This window comes from Entelurus aequoreus, linkage group LG15 (genome assembly GCF_033978785.1).
Source record: "Entelurus aequoreus isolate RoL-2023_Sb linkage group LG15, RoL_Eaeq_v1.1, whole genome shotgun sequence".
Classification (NCBI taxonomy): Eukaryota; Metazoa; Chordata; class Actinopteri; order Syngnathiformes; family Syngnathidae; genus Entelurus; species Entelurus aequoreus.
In genome coordinates, this window is record NC_084745.1 from 31,511,921 (window position 1) to 31,534,716 (window position 22,796).

Consider the following 22,796-nt stretch of genomic DNA (forward strand, 5'->3'; position numbering starts at 1 on the left):
TATGTAAACCATGTTGTCCTAAAAGGCAAAGGCTGATTGTTGATTAACACGACTATGTGCTGAAATAGGTGTAACATAAGACAGAAAGCCTTCGACACGCTGCAGTTATATTTGGACAACAGGCAATCGGTCTGTCTGGAGATTATTAGAAAGGTCAGTTGACTTCCTCACGTTGACAAAGAGCTCCTCTAAACGGCATGAAAATGTAAATTTGAATCTCACATAACCATTAACTTCTACTGATCTTTGACACTTAATCCCATGTTGGGTCTAAGCATGCTGTCATAAAAGTGTACGTTGCCCTCACAGATTATAGTCTACATTCAGACCATGCATTACTACGTCAGAATTATTTGCAATATGCGGTTTCATTAGTGTCTTGAAGCAATGCATGAGTTTCCACACAACCACTATTTTAAAGCGCATGTAGAGGTACATAAAAATATTGGATAATGCGATCACTCATAATAATTCAAATGAAGTTATTAATTTGCTTTTGTAAACCACTGACACTTGTCGACGAAAGGAGGATTGTAGGGAATTAATTAGAGTATTTACTTTTAAAGCAAAAACTACTCACCCATTGCAATTATAGACCTTTGTGACGGAACGGGAACAGGAAGGTGTTAGCAAAGCGATACTGTCACTTGGTGTCGTTGTGTGTTAACCTGCACAACAGATTCTCAGTGATTAAGGTCATGTTAACCCGCAAAAGGTTGAATCGAAACAACTGGACTCTAGTTTTTTGATGTTTCACCTTCTTCAGTTCTTAATTTGAATATTGAATATTAGAATATTGTAATATCTGTGATATTTGCATTAGTGGACTGTGTCTTTAAGGGTTTTGGGGGAACGCGCATGCGCGGGTGAGTTGGCGGAGAACTTGTATGTGTGAGCGTGAGTTGTGGCTAACAGCAGCTCTTGTATGTGTGTGCGTTACTTTTGGAACTACAACGAGTTACCGCTTGTTAATAAAGCGATTGAGCATCGCATCCTCGTCTGTGTGACTCCTTCTCCACTGCGGGGCATTACAATATAGTCCTACCGCATTGTTTTAGGCGTGTTCTGACATGTTGCAAATATGTTGTTTATGGGTTACATTAGGGAGATGCATTTTTATGTATCATCGCTGGATGCACAATATTATCGACAGCCCGACAATGGCAATTATGACGTCACATTGATAATGAAAAATCAACCAATAAAATCAACCGATAATAAATGCTTATCTTCGTGTTTCTCGTTAGTCTGTCTTTTGTGGCTTTGCTGCAGCCTCGATTCTCAAACCCCCACCTCCTTACGGTACGGTTGCATATTTGTGATGTCATGGTACTGTGCGCTGTTGTTGTCCATCCATCCATCCATCCGTCCATCTTCTTCTGCTTATCTGAAGTCGGGTCACGGGGGCAGCATCCTAAGCAGAGAAGCCCAGACTTCCCTCTCCCCAGCCACTTTGTCCAGCTCCTCCCACCCGAGGCATTCCCAGACCAGCTGGGAGACATAGTTTTCCCAACGAGTCCTGGGTCTTCTATGTGGCCTCCTATCAGTTGGACGTTTGCTACACACCTGCCCAGGGAGGCATCCGGGGACCATCCTAACGAGATGGTCGAACCACCTCATCTGGCTCCTCTCGATGTGGAGGAGCAGCGGCTTTAGTTTGAGCTCCTCCCGAACGACAGAGCTTCTCACCCTATCTCTAAGGGAGAGCCCCGTCATTTGACAGAGAAAACTCATGTTCGCCGCTTGTACCCGTGATCTTGTTCTTTCGTCATAACCCAAAGCTCATGACGATAGGTGAGGATGGGAACGTATATCAACCGGTAAATTGAGAGCTTTGCTTTTCAGCTCAGCTCCTTCTTCACCACAACCAACGGATCGATATCGAGTCTGTATTACTGCAGATGCCGCACCGACCCTCACAATTCACTCTTCCCTCATTCGTAAACAAGACTCAGAGGTACTTGAACTCCTCCACTTGGGGAAGAATCTCATCCCAACCCGGAGATGGCCCTTCACCCTTTTTCGGGCAAAAACCATGGACTCGGAATAGTGGATGCTGAAGATCCTAGCTAGATGAAGCCATCAGGACCACATAATCTGCAAAAAGCAGAGACATAATCCTACAGCCACCAAACCGGGTCCCCTCAAAGCCCTGACTGCGCCTAGAAATTCTGTCCATAAAAGGTATGAACAGAATTGGGGACAAAGGGCAGCCCGGTCAGAGTCCAACCCTCAGTAGAAACGAGTCCGACTTACTGCCGGCAATGCAAACCAAGCTCTGACACAGATCGAAAAGGACAATTAGACGGGCCGATACCTCATACTCTCTAAGCACTCCCCACAGGAATTCCCGAGGGACACGGTCAAATGCCTTCTCCAAGTCCACAAAGCACATGTAGACTGGTTGGCCCAACTCCAGTGCATCCTTAAGGATCCTGCTGAGAGTATAGTTGGTCCACAATTCCACGCCCAGGACAAAAATCACACTGCTCCTCCTGAATCTGATGTTCGACAACCCGGCGTAGCCTCCTCTCCAGTACACACCTTAATGGATCCTACCGGGAAGGCTGAGGAGTGTGATCCCACGAAAGTTGGAACACATCCTCCGGTTCCCCTTCTTAAGGAGAGGAGCCAAGACCTGGATCTGCCAATTCAGAGGCACCGCCCCTGACGTGTAGGCAATTTTGCAGAGTCTTGTCACACAAGACAGCCCCACAGCATACAGAGCCTTAAGGAACTCTGGGCAGATCTCTACCACCCCCGGTGCCCTGCCACCAAGGAGCGATTTAACTACCTCGGCAACCACAGACCCACACATAGGAGAGAAGGTGGGATTAAGGAGGTTAAGGAATGAAAAGGCATCACATCAGTTTATTTGGCATTTATTATTAAGGAACAAACAAAAATGTAATGGTCAATATTTGCTCTTACACATTCACAGAATGTCACATAACCGCTCCCACTTCTCTTCTCGACACAATATACCAACCGAGGGCAGCATAATAATTTAAAAACACATAATACAATGCCAGAAAGAGGGTTTGGTATTTGCAACTGCCCAGATTGTTCTCATAAACTGTGCTGATTCTTTCAAGTATTTCTGTGCTGGATATGACACTTTACAGGTAAACATTGTGTACATGTGCTATGGCGATGAGAATGTAGAATGCTTTGTATCTTCATGCGTACATGCAGAAGGACTAGTATATTTCCCCTTGGAGATCCAATAAAACTACTCACCAACTAGTAACTTTTGATGCTCTTCAGGTGAGCCCCCGTCACACATAATAGACACAATGCTGTGGATGAAACTTGCTGCCGAGCAAAAATTACCACAGGTTAAAAGGAACAAAGACTACTTTTTTTTTGTAAAGAAAACAAAACGGAGAAAGGCCAAAAATAAGATGAGTCATCTGGGAAAGAAAATGTGCAATTAAAAATGTTTCACAAAGGCAACACAAATGAATAAAAAAATAAATATCAATGTTTGCGTCCTTGTGACTAAATACTGTATCATTTTCCCATATCATAATTTAGAAATAAACAATGCAGCTCAGTACAGGAGGGAAGTGCCTTTAAGTAAAAGTTAGGGTTTTTTCCTGTCATAATCAGGGGTGTCCAAACATAGTGAGACCGGAAGGCCATTTATTTTTTTATCGGCCTACAGAATTATAAAAAGTAGTATACAATGAGAAAAATATGATACGAAGGCTGTTTTTATTCAAATATACTGAACTGCACATAGACTCCACTTGCATCAGATATTTTTAAGTTTGTGAGCAAAAAATTTGGGCAGAGCCTCCCAACTGGTATTTGGGAGTAGCAAATGTCACAGTGAACCCTGTAAGATCCCAACAGCTGGTCTTACTTGCTAGCATTAGCTTGTAGCTAGAGATTGACTTACTTTTATGTTTTCAACTATGGGAAGGAAGAAAATGAGTGCAAAGGACAGCGCTGAGTAGTAGTGGATCAGATTCAGAGAATTAAAGAAATAATCAGAAACATGACCGAGCGTGTCACCGACTTCAAGTGTAGCACCACTACTCTGCACCACATTTATGCAGAATGATTTTAACGGCAGCCACAAATGTTAAAATAATATCTAAACGGCAGACATTTATCCATGAAAATATGGAGAAGCTGCTGATAGTGTGTTTGATGGACAAGCAGCTCAAAGAAGATACCCTCGTACACTCTCTAAGGTAAAATGCTGTACATTATTAGAGTAATTCCTAAAACTACTGCAGTTGTTTGAACTGCATTGTATTATACTGTTTTGCTACCATATTTCTAGCCTAAAAATTTTGTATTTTTAAAAGGCATGTTACATGTTAAAATAGTGCTGATTTGGGGAGCCAAGCACAGATAAATGTGATTTATTTCAGTGAGAGATTTCAAATACAAGTGTAATGAGTGACAAAATACCACTATACACTGGCGCCTACCAATAGAATTCCATCAGAAATATCTACATGAAATCTATAGCCCCAAATAGTTTTAAAATGAATGCATGAACTAACAATGTGTTCAAATTGAATTCCAATTAAACCTAGGTTTAAAGGTTTTAGAATCTTGGCATATCTTCAATGACACTTGGTTGGTTTTAGCTTATTAATACTCAAACTATTTTATTGGACACCCCTGCTCCTGATGCTTGAATAAATACACTGGTGAACCTGTGCGTGTTTGTTGTCATCAAATCCCTCATAGTAAGACCAAGCATTGACATTCAGTTTCCCCTTTCAGCATTTTTAAAGGTACAGCTTTTTCCTACAAAAACCCCCATCAGCCATCATGTATAAATACTCCAATGAAGTTGTGAAATGGAACAGTTATCTTAGCATTTTCCTTCTTCTTGGCCCTGAAGTCATGTAAAAAAATATGGCTGACCTTCTCTCCAAGGATTTAATGGCACTGACCATCGGTGAGGTACTCCTCTTCTTTTTCATCAGCCAGCAGTCACTTTGACCAGTGTATGTGTGGAAATAAACCAAGAAATGTTTTGGTTTAGGCTCAAATTGTTCATCCAAGTAGTCGCTTATTAAAAACGAAATGGGCCATGGACACATGCATGGCTTAACGATGGTCCGTCACATGGTCCATCATATTTCAGCTACTGTGCCCACTTTCAAAAGTACATTCTCTCCTGTATCGGTGCCCCTTGGACAAGTTAGGGTCCTCCCCCGCGTTAGTTGGACTTCCCGTTCTCCTGAGTCGCTTTGCTCCTGCGCGCCGACTGCAGCACCTTGTAGCATCCGCGGCCGATCTTGTGCATCCACATGACGTTCATGACGTCCAAGCAGATGCTGGAGCAGATCCACGCCAAGCGCCCGCCGTACGGCACCAGGTAGAAGGCCTCTGTGCCGTACACGGAATACATGCGCGCGTAGTAGACGGGCATGACGGCCACACGCACAGCGAAGAACACGACCGCCATGGCCACGCCGTTCGCCATGTTGGGCCGCGAGGTCTTGGGGTAGCCTAGAACCTCGAAGAACCAGCTGCAAACACAACATTATTACAGACACATTCAATCATGGAAGAAAAAAGGTCGTTACCAATTAATGCCACCTTGTATAATACTAATAAACACCAGGTGTCTTGCCATGCGGTGTTGTTATGAAGTGATGGCAACCACTAAGGAAATACAGTATAGTGTAATCTTACACACTGATAAATGGTATTCAAAAGATGAGTAGTGTTTACCAAATAGTGGCCTGGTGTAAATATCAGTGTTTTATTTTTATTTTTTTTACAACGTACAAGCATGTAAATATAACTCTGGTTCAAGGGTGTCAAACTCGTTTTTATGGAGGGCCACGTCACAATTGTGGCTGCCCTCAGAGGTCGTTCGTAACAGGATATTTATGAATATGATCGTATAATAGCCTCAATGCACAGTAAAACATGATAATCAAAAACTGTTGCCTAACAGATAAATGGATAACTTGCTTTGGAAATCATAAGTCAAAGTGGCAAGAAGATATTAAAGTAATTATTTTCAATGACAAAAAATTTTTTTATTTGCATGATCAGAAAGAATTAAAGTTTAGAACATATGCAATTGTGTGAAGCATAGTTTAAAAAACAAATACATTTCGCACTAAATTACTTAATTATTTTCAGCATTTCGCAGGCCACTTTAAATTATGTTTAAATCTAAGTGGACTATATATAGAAATAAACAGGTAGCTAAATCTGGTGAACCCATTGATTCCTTGTGAATAATTTATCTACATAATGTCCATAAAGCAATAGTAAATAAAAAACTGGCAGCCCACAATAAATCTTGATCACCTATCGATTCCCTGTGAGTAATGTATCGTGCACACAGTCCATATACAAAAAAAAAGAAAGTCGCAGGCCATTTTGAAATTATGTGGCGGACCAAATGAAATAATGTGGCTAAATGATGTGGAATATAAATGGAAATTAGCTCATAGCTAAACGTGGTGCACACATTGATTCCTTGTGAATATTTTCAGGCATAAACCAATAAAAAAAAGTTGCAGGCCAAAAAAATGATGAGGCTGGCCATATAAAATGATGTGGTGGGCCATTTTAAGAATGTAGTGGGCCAAATTAAATAATGTGACAGGCCACTTTTAATCTGTGGACAATAGATGGCAATGAGCTGTTAGCTAAATCTGGTGCACCCATTGATTCCTTGCAAATAATTTATATACACACAGTCCATAAAGCACTAAAAATAACTAAAAAGTGGCTGGCCACAATAAATGAGGTGAAGTACAGATGAAAATTAGCTGATAGCTAACATGGCAAACCCCTCGATTCCTTGTAAATAATGTATTGTGCACACTGTCCATAAACCAAAATAAATACATGTGGCAGGCCAATTTTAATAGACCTTGAGTTTGACACATGTGCTCTAGTTGTTCTGGATTAAAATGATTGTTAGTACTGTAATATGGTGGTACATACCGCTGATTCACACATGGAGTAGAAAACTCGGCGAGTAGACGGAAGTTAGCAAAATAAGGCAACATGCCTTGGCCCTGCAGAGGAAAGTGGGGGTGGGGGGTGTGTGACAACAACAAGGCGTAAAAAGGTACACAAACAACCCACAGAACTACATTTAAACAAAAATGAGATCGAATCACTGAATTCTGACAGCTGCTGTCATCCGTCAGCAGACAAGCAGCAATATGTGTATAACCTGTTTCTGCTGCCCTCAAGGGCAGAAGACTGAACTGCAGCAAGGCTGCCAGCAAATATGGAGACGGGCCTTTTACACACCACTGAATTCTGACAGCTGCTGTCATCTGTCAGCAGACAAGCAGCAATAGGTGTATAACCTGTTTCTGCTGCCCTCAAGTGGCAGAAGACTGAACTGCAGCAAGGCTGCCAGCAAATATGGAGACGGGCCTTTTACACACCTATACATTCGGTCACAGGGGCAATCAAAGCCATGCAGACATTTAAAAAAACAATTATGATAATTTCTCATTTTCAGAAGCCAAATTCTAATCCTTGAGTGTATTTTTTAAATAATAAAATGCTTTATCCAAGCAAAAATAACCAGCTGAGAAACGTAACATCAAGCGCACAGACCGAAGCTATGTTTAACTCAATGGTCACAATATTAGGTACAAAAAAATCTGATTTTGCTGTTATGAATGACACCGCATATTTATAATTGTTGTAGTTTGCAGTACTGTACAGCTTCATACTGGGTTTTTACATTTGTTTCTATATTGAGCTAAAAGGAAAACTCGAACCACCTTAGGAGGATGCAAAAAAAATCAGTATTGCTCCCATTTACATTTAACATGTGTACCAAATGTTGTGTCTCGTGGTTGCATTAAGACTTGTGGGCTGACTTTCAAAACACTGCCTTAAAAAGGAAACTTACCTGCAGCGCTGTAATAAAAGCTGCTGATTAAAAAAGGTACTTACTAAGCGATGCAAAAAACACATTGCAGTGTAAATTCGGTGTACTTCCCACCTAGCATGCAAATGCTCGTACCTCTAGGAACTGGTAAGTCCATACTGTGACTGGGCATCACATCTGTTCAGTGCAACCAAACAGCAATAACAGCAGACAAGACAGGAATTAAATAATAATAATAATAATAATACAAATAATAATAGTTAAAAAAAAAAAAAAAGAGTCCTGAGTCCGTAATTGACACATACAGTAAAAACCTTTTTTTGGTAGTTTTTGCATGAAGTTTGCTGAAACCAGCATACTTGGTGGTTTTTGAAGTCGGGGCAAGTAGAGTGTTAAACGTGAGCAGAAGACACACAGAGACGGACGGAAAGATTAGAAGAAAAATACACACAGGAAGCAAATATGAAGCGACAACACTGTGGAATCAGACATGCATCTAATAAGTCACGTAGGTCGATTATTTAATATTATTTGTCATTTATGCAGGTTAAAAACACTCTTAATGAAAACTAACTCAAACAATGCATTATAAACATTTGACACTCAAATAAAAACAAATGTTGGTGTTCATTAAAGGTAAATGAGATGACATGAACACACAGAAACACGCACACTAAAAAAATGCCTCAATTGGCTCACATGAAATAAACATTTTGGCCAACTTTGGTTGTTTTTAAGGTATTTCACATTACAGTCATGAGTGTCCAGTGACAGTATGGATGGCCTCCTTTGATACAGGTGCTTGTTCTGCTTTCCCGAAATAAGACCAACAGTGAATTTAAAATGACAAAGATTGGGTAATAATGTATTAAAATTGCATTAGACAACCCTTCCATATATGTCCTGCAACTTGTTTGTATGCAAGTGGATCTCAAAGCCTGCTGGTTTGAATAAACAAATAGACTACGCCAGGGCGTTTCTACCGCCCCCAAGTGGCTACAGGTGAAATCACAGCCTAACCAGCATGCAAGCACATGCCCTGGCCTAGAAGAACATGTTGTAAACAAAAGCAAACAAATAGATGGGACTATTGTGTGCATCAGACTACATTGGTTACAATGTCATTTAGGAAGGAACTTCATCCAAAAAGATTGAAGGCAGAGCAATGCACACTGTATAGCCTTAAACAACAACAAAAAACTACAGCTAAATTTAAACATGAAAAACAGTCAGTTAATGTGAGAATATGCTTTTGCGTCCAAGTGGTGCTGCCAGTTTTCCCTTTACAGAGAAATCTCAGGGTAGAGAGTGAGAGAGAGCGAGAGAAAAAAGGGGCAACACTAGACTCAGGCACAAAAACAGATGGCAAAAGGGTGTTGCAGATAGGCAGCCAGTTGTTAAAACGCAAATTGTTCACATGCAACAGTAACAAGAACCCTATGAGGGGCCGTCAGCATGCAAGGCAGGTGTTAACGCTACAACATCGAGAAAGAGAGAGTGAGGTAGGATGGGGGAGAGGTCAACAAAAAAAACAGGAACTAGAAGAGCGAGAGAGGGGAGGGGGAGGGAGGTTCAACAGCCAGTACCGTTGTTGCGCATTCCATGCAAAAAATACCCGTAGTCAGTCATTTACGTAGCAATGATAATTACGTGAGAGAGAATAAACCAAGAGTGAACAGCAAATGTCCTAAAAGGCTCAAAGGTCTTAGTGAGGGCGTGAGGATGATCTTATGATAACTAGGCCTATCAAAATCAACCAGTTGATGTGGATTAATCCATCATCATAATCAATCAAATAAGCCTATTTGACGGATTTAACACATCTCAATGACGTTTCTGGCAACGCATTTCAGGCGGTTTGTCAAAGTAATTTGTAAATATGCAGTTGATGCGGTAGTGACAGGCTGCAGAAGTAAACAAGCCATTATGGAAGACACTAAACAGCACAATGGCCCTAAAAAAAGTATTATGCACACTCTGTAGGCAGGAGTTTTCTTTTCACGCAAACACTTAAAGGTGTCATATGATGTTTGTTTTTTTCTACATTTACAAGACTTCCTTGTGGTCTGCAGAACATGTAATGGTGGTGTCTTGGTCCAAATTTTGCATGGATTATGTTTTACAGCTCATCTTCAAGCCGCTTTCTGACTGTCTCTTTCGGATGCACCTTTATGTGGTCGGTCTTATTTACATGTCCTCCTCCAGGCCAAGCCCCCTTTGACTGCGTCTCCACCCCGCGAGCCATGGTGTAGGCTTTAGCTCTTCCCTATAGAGTGTACTGACAGATTTAAGTTGAAACTATACGCAACAGCGGTGGATTTTAGGATGCATGTGCATGTATGAGCCAGTCTGCCCCACAAGAAGATAGAGAAAAATAAATAACTTATTGACTACAATGAATAAAAATGCCAGACTCCCGCAAAGCTCTTTGGATAAACCTTTACCGTATATGGATATATCCACTGACGTAACTAAGGCAAGATACTATGGACGGCCAAATAGAACTAAATAAAATTAATAAACACTGTACATCGTTAGATAATTACTTGACAGTTAATTATAATTGATGTTTTTAATAAATGTGTCATTAATTTATTTAATGTAAAATTACATTTAATTATCATGATTTTATTAATTGATTTCATTATTTTCATGAATTATTTATTTCACAATTTAATCATGTTTTATTTAATTAATTAAAACACTTCTAAGTCAATATTTAAAGATGTATTTATTAGCTTAATTGTGTCCCATTTTCCCCTTAATGTTCCATCTGCATCAGAACCTGAAGTTGATTTAAAAAAAACATCTAACAAGACATTTTCCAATGCAAATAAGTGCATGACATCCTGGTTTAACTAACTGACAGCATAAATACATTTGAAATGATTTTTCTTTATTGGTGCGTTTACGGCACCTTCAGAAAAAATACATTATAGTACCTTATAAACACACACTGGCTAATTAGGCGGTAATTGAACTAACACAACGGCCCTTACACGTTTACATTGTCTTTGAAGCTACATTTTACAAGCAATTGCCTTTATGCTAAACAATAGTGTTGTTTGTTTCAATAGGGACTATAATAGACTTAGCTGTCTACATATTGGGACTGACCAAAGACATTATCCTCCAGAGCACTGCTGTTCACACTTGATGGTCGTCTCCTTCCCATCTTGCCTGCACGTTCTGCTATTGGACAATAGGGCACTCACCAGTACATAGTAGTAAGCATACAACGCTGCCAGATGGTGTACTACAAAAAACTTGTCTCCTATTGCCCTCCAATAGTAAAATATTAGCAGCAGGTCTGGAAAAAAGGGACATACATTTTTCGGTTAAAAAAATGGAAAATAAAATTAGGTGTGTTCTTTTCATTAATTATTACAAGTCATGTTTGGCTTACCTGATATGAGGTAGCCTGTTGTGATGGCAACATTAGTATTTACTAATGTTGGATCTCCCCTGTTGGGAAAACAGATCATGCACATAAGAGGTTCTGTTGCATTTGAACACTTCACAACTATATGATTACTACGATTATTAATGTTGAAGGTATAAACGATAGGTCCAAATATGAACCACAATGTTTTTTCCCCCTTTCTCCCTGAAGCTAGTTTTCAGTTCCTTCAGCTGCCTTATATGAAAGGAAGGAAAATAAGAAAGGGATCTTGACAATACAATTACCCATAAAAGGTCAGATTAATCGTAATGGAGGCCTGTCTATATAAGGTAGGAGGTCCTTGTGTTGTATCCCAGCCAATCAGCGATGTAATCAGAAAGACAATAATAATAATGGATAATAAGACAATTATGAAAAATGTATACTTAAATACAGGCTGGGCTGAAAGTGCAAATTGGAATTAAAAAGAATGTTCTAATGTTGAAGGAGGACATTTCAAGCATTTATGAGATTGAACAGTGTTTAATATATATCCATCCATCCATCCATTTTCTACCGCTTGTCCCTCTCGGGGCCACGGGGGTGCTGGAGCCTATCCCAGCTACATTCGGGTGGAAGGCGGAGTACACCCTGGACAAGTCGCCACTTCATTGCAGATAGATTGTAACAAATAAATGTAAATTACAGTAGTATCTCGGGTTACGAGTGCCCCAGCGTACATGTTTTTTGGGATACGAGCTGTCTTTTGGTGGATTGTTACAAGTTTTTTGCAGGTATCAACAAGGCTAATTTAATGATTTTTAATTCCACTTAAAATAAATGTGATGCCCATGTCCTAATGCAGATAGTTATTATATACAGTCGAAAGCTTACAACTGTCTGTATAGACACTATTGTAAGCATTTCACAATGATAATATTGAATAGTTTAAAAGTTTACATTAACTGCTACTATCTAGCAAATTAGAATTGGCTCACAAGACTGTTTAATATGAGTGGTTTTTTATATTTTTATTTATTTTATACATCAGAAGTTGCTTTGTTGGTCACCCCCAAAAAATTTGACACTTAACTGCAGCCTGCCTTTAATCGCCGACTTGTGTTTAGCTAAAAGCATGTGTGATTTCACCACGTTCATGCCCATTGAGCAAAGTGTGGAGGTCTTTTTGCCCACATTGCAGAACACCTTTCTGGGTTTACCATCGACAGGCTTTAACCAGCGTTCACTAATGATGACATGAAAATTTCCCACATCCTAAAATACATTATAAATACCATTTAAATCAAAGACACAAAAAAAGTTTAATATGTATGTAAGTATTTAAATTTTGTGTTTCATATTGTTGAAATAAAGTTAGGGTGAAAAAAAAAGCTGTGATTGGTCAGCTTGTTAAGACATCATTTCCGGGGTTCACACAGCCCACCTTCGCGAACATCTTCTCCTAAGGTTTTGAAGCAATGTGTACATTAAACATGATTGTTGTATTAAATTGATTAGTTCCAGCTTCAACATTAAAGTGAGTGTTGCTACCAGTGCTAAACATTAAAAAAAAATGTGTGGAAGAGAATTACAAGTAAGTCCTGCCTGCTCATACCGAGAAAAACTGTTCATCTAATTCCACTGTTGAATAAAAGTGCCAAGGGCGATGCACAGAGACCCTTTTATCCAATTTGAAAGCCAGAGACGGAGAGAGAGAGAAACACACAGACGTAGCAATTTATCAATGACTGCAAATTTTCTAAGTTCATTTTTATTTATTGCTCCATTAATTACATTATTGACTATTATTATCGGTCAACGCCTTATACACATCGACTCTAATGCTTTTTAATGCCATTTAAAGCCTTAATTATCTCAAAATGCATTTCATGATTTAATACTACTTAATGACTTGCGGAAACCATATATTATGATTTAAGTTGCGGCTAATTGTTATGCTTTAAATCACAGATGTCAGATTCAAGGCCCGGGGGCACAACATTGTGTTTTGCTTTATTTTGGGGACAGAAAAGCAAACCCAAATAAGCTAGCACACATTAAAAAACTGGCCCCCAAAAAACTAACCGTTTTTCCAGAACATTACAAGCGACTTTAGGAAAAAAAATCGCTTTTAATACATGGACTTTAGCCACATTGCTGGCGCTAGGAATTGCGATATTATTGGAAATAACATTGGTCTTTAGACAGTGAACTGCCATGGCTTTGCAGCTAAACTTGCCATTGTAACGATAAATTCCCAAAGGTTAGTGTTACCATATTAAATTAAAATGATCAAAAAAACTTGATTGATAAACAGTGTTGGGACTAACGCGTGACAAAGTAACGCGTTACTGTAACGCCGTTAGTTTCGGCGGTAACTAGTAATCTAACGCGTTATTTTTTATATTCAGTAACTCAGTTACCGTTACTACATGATGCGTTACTGCGTTATTTTACGTTATTTTGTATGTAGTATCGGCTAGAAACAGAGGATCTGAGTGTTTTATTGCAGCGGCGTGCTTCTGATTCTTCCTCTGCGCTCTCTGTGTGTGTGTGTGTGTCTGGGTGTGGGTGGGAAGGGGAGGGGGGTGCGCAATACAACGTAAACCGTTGGCCAACCAAAAAGTAACCACAGAACACTATACGACTATGGTATAGTGTTCTGTGGTTACTTTTTGGTTGGCCAAGCGGACGTGACGACAGGCTGTCCTCACTCAGGTCTGCACGGACCTGGAGGGGGCGTGCCTTAATTCGGCTGGAAATCGGGAGAAATTGGGGAGAACGGTTGTCCCGAGGAGAGGCACTGAAATTCGGGAGGGTTGGCAAGTATGAGATATTCTCACTTCTTTTCTTTTGTCGAGCACAAAGAAAATAATATTTTAGTTAAATGTAAGTTGTGTCTTGGATCAAAGATCCCGCCTAATGCCCGAAACAACAATTCAAATCGGACTGGTTAGGCTTTGTGTATGTCACGTGTGCCTTCCTTAGGTGAAGCCAGGTTTACAGCTATGTTGTTGATTGATTGATTAATTGAAACTTTTATTAGTAGATTGCACAGTACAGTACATATTCCGTACAATTGACCACTAAATGGTAACATCCCAATAAGTTTTTCAACTAGTTTAAGTCGGGGTCCACTTAAATTGATTCATGATACAGATATATACTATCATCATTATACAGTCATCACACAAGTTAATCATCAGAGTACATACATTGAATTATTTACATTATTTACAATCCAGGGTGTGGGATATGGGGGGGGGGTTAGGTTTGGTTGGTATCAACACTTCAGTCATCAACAATTGCATCATCAGAGAAATGGAAATTGAAACAGTGTAGGTCTGACTTGGTAGGATATGTACAGCAAGTAGTGGACACAGAGAGAGATCAGAAAGTATAAGAAAAAGTGTAAGAACAAGTGTCTACATTTGATTATTTACTATCCGAAGAGGTATTATGTAGAAGGGAGGGTGTTAGTTTAGGATTGTAGTTGCCTGGAGGTGTTCTTTTAGTGCGGTTTTGAAGGAGAATAGAGATGCCCTTTATTTTACACCTGTTGGGAGTGCATTCCGTATTGATGTGGCATAGAAAGACAATGAGTTAAGACCTTTGTTAGTTCGGAATCTGGGTTTAACGTGGTTAGTGTTAGTGTTATTATGCTGTTTGTTACTTATGTACAGGGGCGCCGAAAAGAAGGGGTAAAGGAGACGGATTCTAGGGGCCCATGATTGAGGGGGGCCCAGAGAAGCCCCTAATGATGATGAAATTATAATACAGGGGGCCCTGTAAAGATTCTTTTCCTGGGGCCCAAAATCCCTAGCGGCGCCCCTGCTTATGTATGTTATGTTGCAGCTATTTAAAATAGTTTTGTCAATTTGTTCTGGCCTGAAATAAATTGGCCCTTTGAAACATACCTTTGTCTTTGTGTGTTGTATGTAGACCACATTGCTTAGCAGAGTTCAGTGATGCAAATGCATGTCAAGTTGATCAACACATTGTATTATTCTCCAGTGCAATAACAGTACTGAAATGAAGGCTAAAAGGGCATTAATGGGAGCTTTAAAAAAAAAAAGTAGAAGTAACTAAATAGTTACTTTTCACAGTAACGCATTACTTTTTGGTGTAAGTAACTGAGTTACTTTTGAAATAAAGTAACTAGTAACTGAAACTAGTTACTGGTTTTCATTAACTAACCCAACACTGTTGATAACTGCACTTTGATAAACACACGGACTGAGGGGCTGCTCGCTAGCTTAAATGCTAACTTAAAAATAAGAGACATTAACATATTTACCCATTAAGAAACAACATACACCAATCTAAACATATACAAACACATTGCTGTCTGAGCAACTGAGCTATTCAATTGTGCACATTGAACCTACAAGCTATGATCCCTTGGTACAGAGTGATCATTCTATACTCAGAGGAATACGGGGCAGAAGTGTTTTACGGTGCGTTTAAGGACCGCTGAACAGAGTAGGACGCCACAACGACTGCCAGAAATAATACATTAAAACAATAGTTTTACTTTTCACGTACAAAACCCAAAACCAGTGAAGTTGGCACATTGTATAAAACGTAAATTAAACAGAATACAATGATTTTCAAATCCTTTTCAACCTATATTCAATTGAATACACTGCAAAGACAAGATACTTAACGTTCAAACTGGTTAACTTTATGTTATTTTTCTTGCTGCCATTAAATTCTAAGTTAATGATTATTTGCAAAAAAAAATTACGTTTCTCAGTTTGAACATTAAATATATTGTCTTTGCAGTGTATTCAATTGAATATAAGTTGAAAATAATTAGTAAATTATTGTATTCTGTTTTTATTTACGATTTACACAACGTGCCAACTTCATTGGTTTTGTAAATAAACCTGAATGTGGTGTAGTACAAACCGACACTTAAAACAATAAAAGCTTAGACATTTAAACAGATAAAATAAAAAGACTAAAACATTATCAGTGAAGCATAAGAAAAATAAAACAAAACAATAGTGGGTTTTCTAACAGTGTCTGTCTTAATAACTTGGCCAAAATATTTCAACCTTTTTGAGCTACAACAATACCACAATAATGATGATAACCGTAATATTTCGGTCATGATAATCGTGATATGAAATGTTTTTATTGTTGCATCCCTATATTCAATATAATTTTGTTTGTCCATTTTTTCTCTCTATTTGTTGCTGTGACTCACCATCAACTAGAATGCCACTGCTTTGCAACCGCTACTGTATGGACTTATCTCGCAATTAAAAAACTAAATAACGATGTTAAAGGAAACTTTTGTTAACTCGTTATGGCATTAACTTTGACAGCCCTCATTTTAATTTCTTTCACTGGCAACACACATTTTTCACGATAGGAGCTGTGTCACAGCGCCAACTAAACTTGTATCCCGAGGTACCACTGAATATTGAACCTAAAAGAGCTTCTCACCAGACTGGATCTTCATTGACGGCATCGTCGAAGAACAAAATGTAGAGACAGAAGATTCCAACCACCAGTGCGTGAAGAGTTGACACCGTCCTGAAAAATAGACAAGACAATGCAATAATTGTGACATTAAGTGGTCTTTACTGCTGCTGCTACGTGGGTTTAAAGTCTAATATGTCAGATCTGCGCAGATCCAGAGCAATTAAGAGAGCGAGCTTAAAAATAGCAGCGAGGTCGCTGAATGCAAAGTCATGGGAGGCCCTGATGTCCCTGGATCCATAAGCACTCATCATTGCATTCCATTTGCCCCTCATAAAACACGCCACTATTTCAATTTCACAAGTGCTCTCATGAGTAATAAAGCAAGAATGAGTGAAAATAAAAATGACTCATGCACGCTGGCAAGAATCGTATCTGCCCACCAATCTGCTCTGCGACGTTACTAAAGATCTCGGCATAAGACGTACGCTCCTCTCTGCAATGTTCTCATAACAGGATGACATATTTGGCTGTTGAATCCCGTTAAGTAATCTTGGCCCTGTTGATTCACGCATTGTGGTTTATTTTATACTACGAGCATGTCGCTTACCTCGAGTTCCATTCCACCTTCTGCTTGTCACTGAGGCCCAGGAAGCCTAGGCTAACACGCACCGACACCCAGGGGCTGACTTTGTGGAAGAGCCACTGGAAGGTGAAGAAGCTTGTCACCGAGATGGTGAGGATGAGTTGGCTGAATGGGTCCATGGCCGCCCTAGCCCACTGTGGAAGGCAGAAGAAGCACGTCTGACTATCATCGGGTTTAGCTATAGTTGGATTAGGACAATATGGGGACGGAACAGCCTGTCTTGTCTTTACACATTGTCTGCTGGGTTGTGAAAGCGCCACATTGGACCTGCTGTTCACCTGTTATTCCGTTGACTCGGCAGCAGGAACAACACTGAACAATAGTATGAAGTAGGAATGGGCGTTAAGGCCTATAATTTATATTGCGATATATATTGCAGCCTCCTGCGATAACAGTATACAAAAAGACAAACAGTATTATTCAGTATATAAATAGAACCATTTCGAAATGGCTTAAAAAGGCGCGTATTTGGCTGCAGATGTATTGCGTCATTTTCAGTTGTGTTATTCCCTCAAAACGATTATTAATCGCCTTGCTAATTTACTTTTACTATATGGTTACTTTCTATGGTAAAATTTATATTTGCAATGCTGTTAAAATGTAATAACCAAATATTATTCTGTTGTTTAGATACTTGATAATGGATTTGGGTTATACTACAAATTTTGGTATCAATCCAATACCAAGTAGTTACAGGGGCAGTATTGGTCCTACCAATGCTGATACTGATACTTCAAATGTTGAAAATCATTATAGAATTACATTTTTGATCACAATAATAATAGGACAAAAACACAGAATGGTGGTGTAATAATATGAATTAAATATTTAAATGATTTCCTACTATTGGATCTGTTTGAAACCCCATGGCTATTGTCCTTAAAGCCCCTCTGTGTCTAAAGACTTATTTCCTGAGTTTGTAAACAATAACAAAAACAACAAAATACTTTTTGATGATAAGAATAACGATCTAACCACTGTAGTATTGACAATAAAATTATATTATATTTGGTGATATTTGTACTGATTCACCCACCTTTGTCTACTGCTGTGGTAGTATCCAGGTTTGAGTGCCATGCTTTTTTTCTGTTTTTTTACTACAACTGATTTTTCATATAAACAACCTCTTGGGGTCTCAAATTTTATGTTGACAGAAGCGTTATTTATGGATGCTGGGGGTGACAATAACTGAGCAGAAAAACACGAAAAGCAAAACACAAACTTTATTCTGTCCTTCAGAAGCAAGACAGAGTTTTTTTATTTGGGGAAAGAGATGGGGCATAGTAGGATTAGCTGTTCGTTGAGAAGAACACTACATGCGTTTACGGTAAGTCTCCAAAAAAGGCTGTTAAGACTTGCTATGTCTTTGTATTCTCTGGTAGACGAGATGCATATGAAGTGTGTTAAGAAGCAGAGTTACAATGCCATTTACTGTATTGCAATGGAATGACAAGCTACATTAACACACAGACCCAAACAAGGCCTGGGCCGATGAAAAATAATGCTGGACATATTGTCCCCCAAACTATTGTTGATAAACAATATTGTTAGCATTATTTTGAGACAAAATTAAGAACTAACAACTAAGAACTAACTAACTGTGGAGTTATCAATTGCTGTTTCATGCTAAATTTAATCTTAAACTGTAACACTAACCATCAGGAGTTATTATTGGTAAAAGTAATCATTAATAATTGTTATATCCATAGTTGTCTATGTAAGTGGATCAAGAGTGCCAGAGAGCCAGAGTGCCGTCAGCACTGAAGAGTTGCGATTTGTTGAGCGAATTCTAACATGTTAGCTTCTGAAGCAGAGATCGATCCCTTCCCCATGGTACAAAAAATATATAAATTGTGTCTATATTTGGATCAATTTCTGTGAAACAAGCAAGAACCACAACAAGGCTAGACTCCAGCCAGTACATTGTATGGCAGGACTGATTTTTACCACACTTGCATTATTTCCAGCCGACAGCTAAGGCTTATGTGTCCATGCAATACAACACAAATGATTTTTGTTATTTCAAGAAAAACATGCATTGGTTTATTGGACAGGCTTGGCTCTGCTAGTAAAGAAATAATGTTGTCTTACAATCCAAAGGGCACAGGGCCTGCTATGTATATATGTTAAAAGCATACACACAAGCACACTCCCTAGGGGTGGCACCAGTGGTGATTTTATACCTGCCTTTGTTATAGTATTAGACACAAAGTCTCCTTTAGTAAGCAATAGTGGGCACTGGGAATTGTATTTAATGGAGAGCAGCAATATTTGGGAAAAGACCCCCAGGATTTCTACACAAATGTCTTCAGTGGTGCTTTTAAGGATTGAGAGGGTGCAAAGGTTTGTTTTAGGCGCACACACACATGGTTGGCAAGGATCATGTTACCAAGGACAAGTGGTCACGTATTCCAGTGGTCCCCAACAACCGATCCGTAACACATTCGCTACCGGGTGGCACAGAAACAATAATTAATTTATAAACTACGCATTTTCTCCGACTTAACTCTCGTCTGTCCCGCTATACACACACCAATAAGCTTGTTAACAGATGTATATTACAACTCCTTTGTTATAATACATGGGATAATGCACATTAATGGACATATCAAATGTTAATGTGCCAGATTGTAGCCAAAGGCTAATTTTTTTGCTGTTTTTATCTGCCCCACGTAGACAACCGGTCTGTGAAAATAATGCATACATTAAACAGGTCCCTGGTGTAAAAAGGTTGGGGAACCCTGACCTATTCGACACAGATAAAAAAATTAAAAAAAAGTGGGCAATTAAATACAACCTCAATTGATTGATGGATTTAACATGTTAAGATAAAAAAAAACAAAAGTGTCATTGCAGGTAATCAAATATGTTTTCTTATCCTATTTTGTCATTCTATAACACCATAAAATGACACAATATACAGAATAACAACACATTTACTATTAGAAGACACGTCTACCTCTGGTTTTAAACAGATTAAAGACGTTTGTTTATACAGAGATGTCCCACAGACATTTTTTAGGTTTATGAACAGACAAGTGCATTTGCGATGAAAATTAACAGTCAACGACTCATTGTTTATATTATTTTGAACAGGATGTGTGAATCTACCACTGAATGTTGTGAACTCCTGTTTTAAATCCTGTAACAATTCCACACAATTTTAACTATCAATCATTGATTATCATGTCCAGCCATTGTTACCATGTACTATTAGTTTCAAAAGGATGGGAAACCTATCACTGAATGTTCTAAACTCCTGTTGTAAAGTTGGAATTTAATGCTGCTAATATCAATTTGGACAGTATTTTTTTAAGAATACATTAAATTATCATGCCCATTCATTGTTACATTTTAATAGTAATTTTAGTGGAATGGGGACTCTTTCACTGAATGCTGCTGTTTCAAAGCCAGCTTTGTATATATACACTTTAACTAGATACAAGACAAGAGTTCAATCTAAATTTGTGATGGTTGATGCTGAGCAACCCCGCGTCTGTATTATATTGAGCAGGCACGGTACACCTAAAGTTATGGCTGTTGATTGCGTAAAAACATATGCCATTTTGCTTGCTTCGGGCAGAATGAACAGGATGTATGTTGGGCCAAAAAGGCGCTTGTGTAAGACGTGTTGAGGGGCAACTATGCCACCGGCCCCAAACAGAACTTCGCTTTTTATACATGGAATTCCTGCAAGCATACATCCATCCATGTCTCATCAGGCTGCAGCGGGGCTGCTTTCACTTTGTATTCGACAAAGCGAGCGTGCGCGCCGCCATGCATCACTCACGCACCGTCACCACTGTGTGTTGGGCCACATTAAAGAAACGTTTACTCACCTTACGACTTTCATGAAGACGCCCTGCCTTATTTTTGGGGGCTCCCTCAGCTTCTTCTTAAGGCTCCCACGGCTGGCTGCAGAGGTGCATGCTCCGTGACACAACCACGGCCATCATGTCGGTCCATGCTACGTAAACAACAACACACACTAGCTAAAGGGCGGCGGGCCTGGAGATCGCCGCCTGTTGCAGCCTGGTTGTGTCTATCCATAAACCTTGCAGACTGCTAACATACATATTTGCAGAGGTTACAGGAACGATTTTTTTTCCACGGGGCGTGACTGTGATTGGTCTGTTGCTGTTTAGGCCCCGCCTCTCGGCCTATGCTTCATGGGGCTCAAATTACAGCAGCGTTCTTAAAGCAACATGGATCCAGGAACCTCACTATTTATAGAAATCTCTTTTTAACTTCTAACAAAAACATGGCCCACTGCTCTCAATAGAAAGCACTTAAGGTCATACAAACACAACTATATCTAGTTTTATTCATATGTATCTAATTTTTATTCTCTTTACTAGCAAGGATCCTCTATATCAGTGGTTCTCAACCTTTTTTCAGTGATCGATGTACCCCTGTGAACATTTTTTTAAATTCAAGTACCCCCTAATCAGAGCTAAGCATTTTTGGTTGAAACAAAGAGATAAAGAAGTAAAATACAGCACTATGTCATCAGTTTCTGATTTATTAAATTGTATAACAGTGCAAAATATTGCTCATTTGTAGTGATCTTTCTTGAACTATTTGGAAAAAAAGATATAATAACTAAAAACTTGTTGAAAAATAAACATGTGATTCAATTATAAATAAAGATTTCTACACATAGAAGTAATCATCAACTTAAAGTGCCCTCTTTGGGGATTGTAATAGAGATCCATCTGGATTCATTAACTTAATTCTAAACATTTCTTCACAAAAAAAAAAAATCTTTAACATCAATATTTATGGAACATGTCCAAAAAAAATCTAGCTGTCAACATTGAATATTGCATTGTTGCATTTCTTTTCACAGTTCTTTTTGACAGACATTTTAGTGAGGGTCAAACCATCATGGCATGGGGGAAACTCTGGGTTTATGGTACTGAATGGAATAGCCTACTTGATTTGATGTTCAGTTTGTGAACTTACATTCATATTTTGTTGAAGTATTATTTAATAAATATATTTATAAAGGATTTTTGAATTGTTGCTATTTTTAGAATATTTTAAAAAAATCTCACGTACCCCTTGGAATACCTTCAAGTACCCCCAGGGGTACGCGTACCCCCATTTGAGAACCACTGCTCTATATTACAGGAGCTCCTTTGTACCTACTGCAAAAAAAAAAAAAACGATAATCAAAGATCCTACTTATGACACCAAATGCAAAAAGATGCTTGTCAAAGATCCTCTATATAGTTTGGGTCATTTTAGGCATGATCTACTGTAAAACACTAGTCAAATATCCTCGAAATCAGTGATTCTCAAACTGTACGCATGCTCCATCTAGTGGTACGCCAAAGAAGCTGGTAAATATGAACTGTATATGGAGTATCATTGTTGATTATGTAAAGTTTAAGTGGCCAAACATCCATCCATCCATCCCATCCATTTTCTACCACTTGTCCCTTTTGGGGTCGCTGGGGCCTATCTCAGCTGCATTCGGGCGG

At 39.0% G+C, this 22,796-nt stretch overlaps 1 protein-coding gene across 4 annotated transcripts in view; it reads right to left on the reverse strand.

Annotated features, from left to right (window-relative positions):
* Positions 1 to 2,864: 2,864 nt before the first annotated feature.
* Positions 2,865 to 22,796, reverse strand: part of LOC133630010 (TLC domain-containing protein 4-B-like) — a 30,482-nt gene continuing 10,550 nt past the window's right edge. For 3 of the 4 annotated variants that reach the window (XM_062021214.1, XM_062021213.1, XM_062021215.1), the window contains exons 2-8: positions 21,150 to 21,277; positions 17,275 to 17,444; positions 16,689 to 16,778; positions 11,259 to 11,317; positions 11,068 to 11,162; positions 6,943 to 7,016; positions 2,865 to 5,501 (exon numbers count right to left, since the gene is read on the reverse strand). In XM_062021214.1, coding sequence (XP_061877198.1) covers positions 5,189 to 5,501; positions 6,943 to 7,016; positions 11,068 to 11,162; positions 11,259 to 11,317; positions 16,689 to 16,778; positions 17,275 to 17,429 — 786 coding nt within the window. In that variant the 5' untranslated portion in view covers positions 17,430 to 17,444; positions 21,150 to 21,277 and the 3' untranslated portion in view covers positions 2,865 to 5,188. The remainder of the gene's footprint in view (positions 5,502 to 6,942; positions 7,017 to 11,067; positions 11,163 to 11,258; positions 11,318 to 16,688; positions 16,779 to 17,274; positions 17,445 to 21,149; positions 21,278 to 22,796) is intronic. The other variant, XM_062021216.1, reaches the window with a different exon arrangement.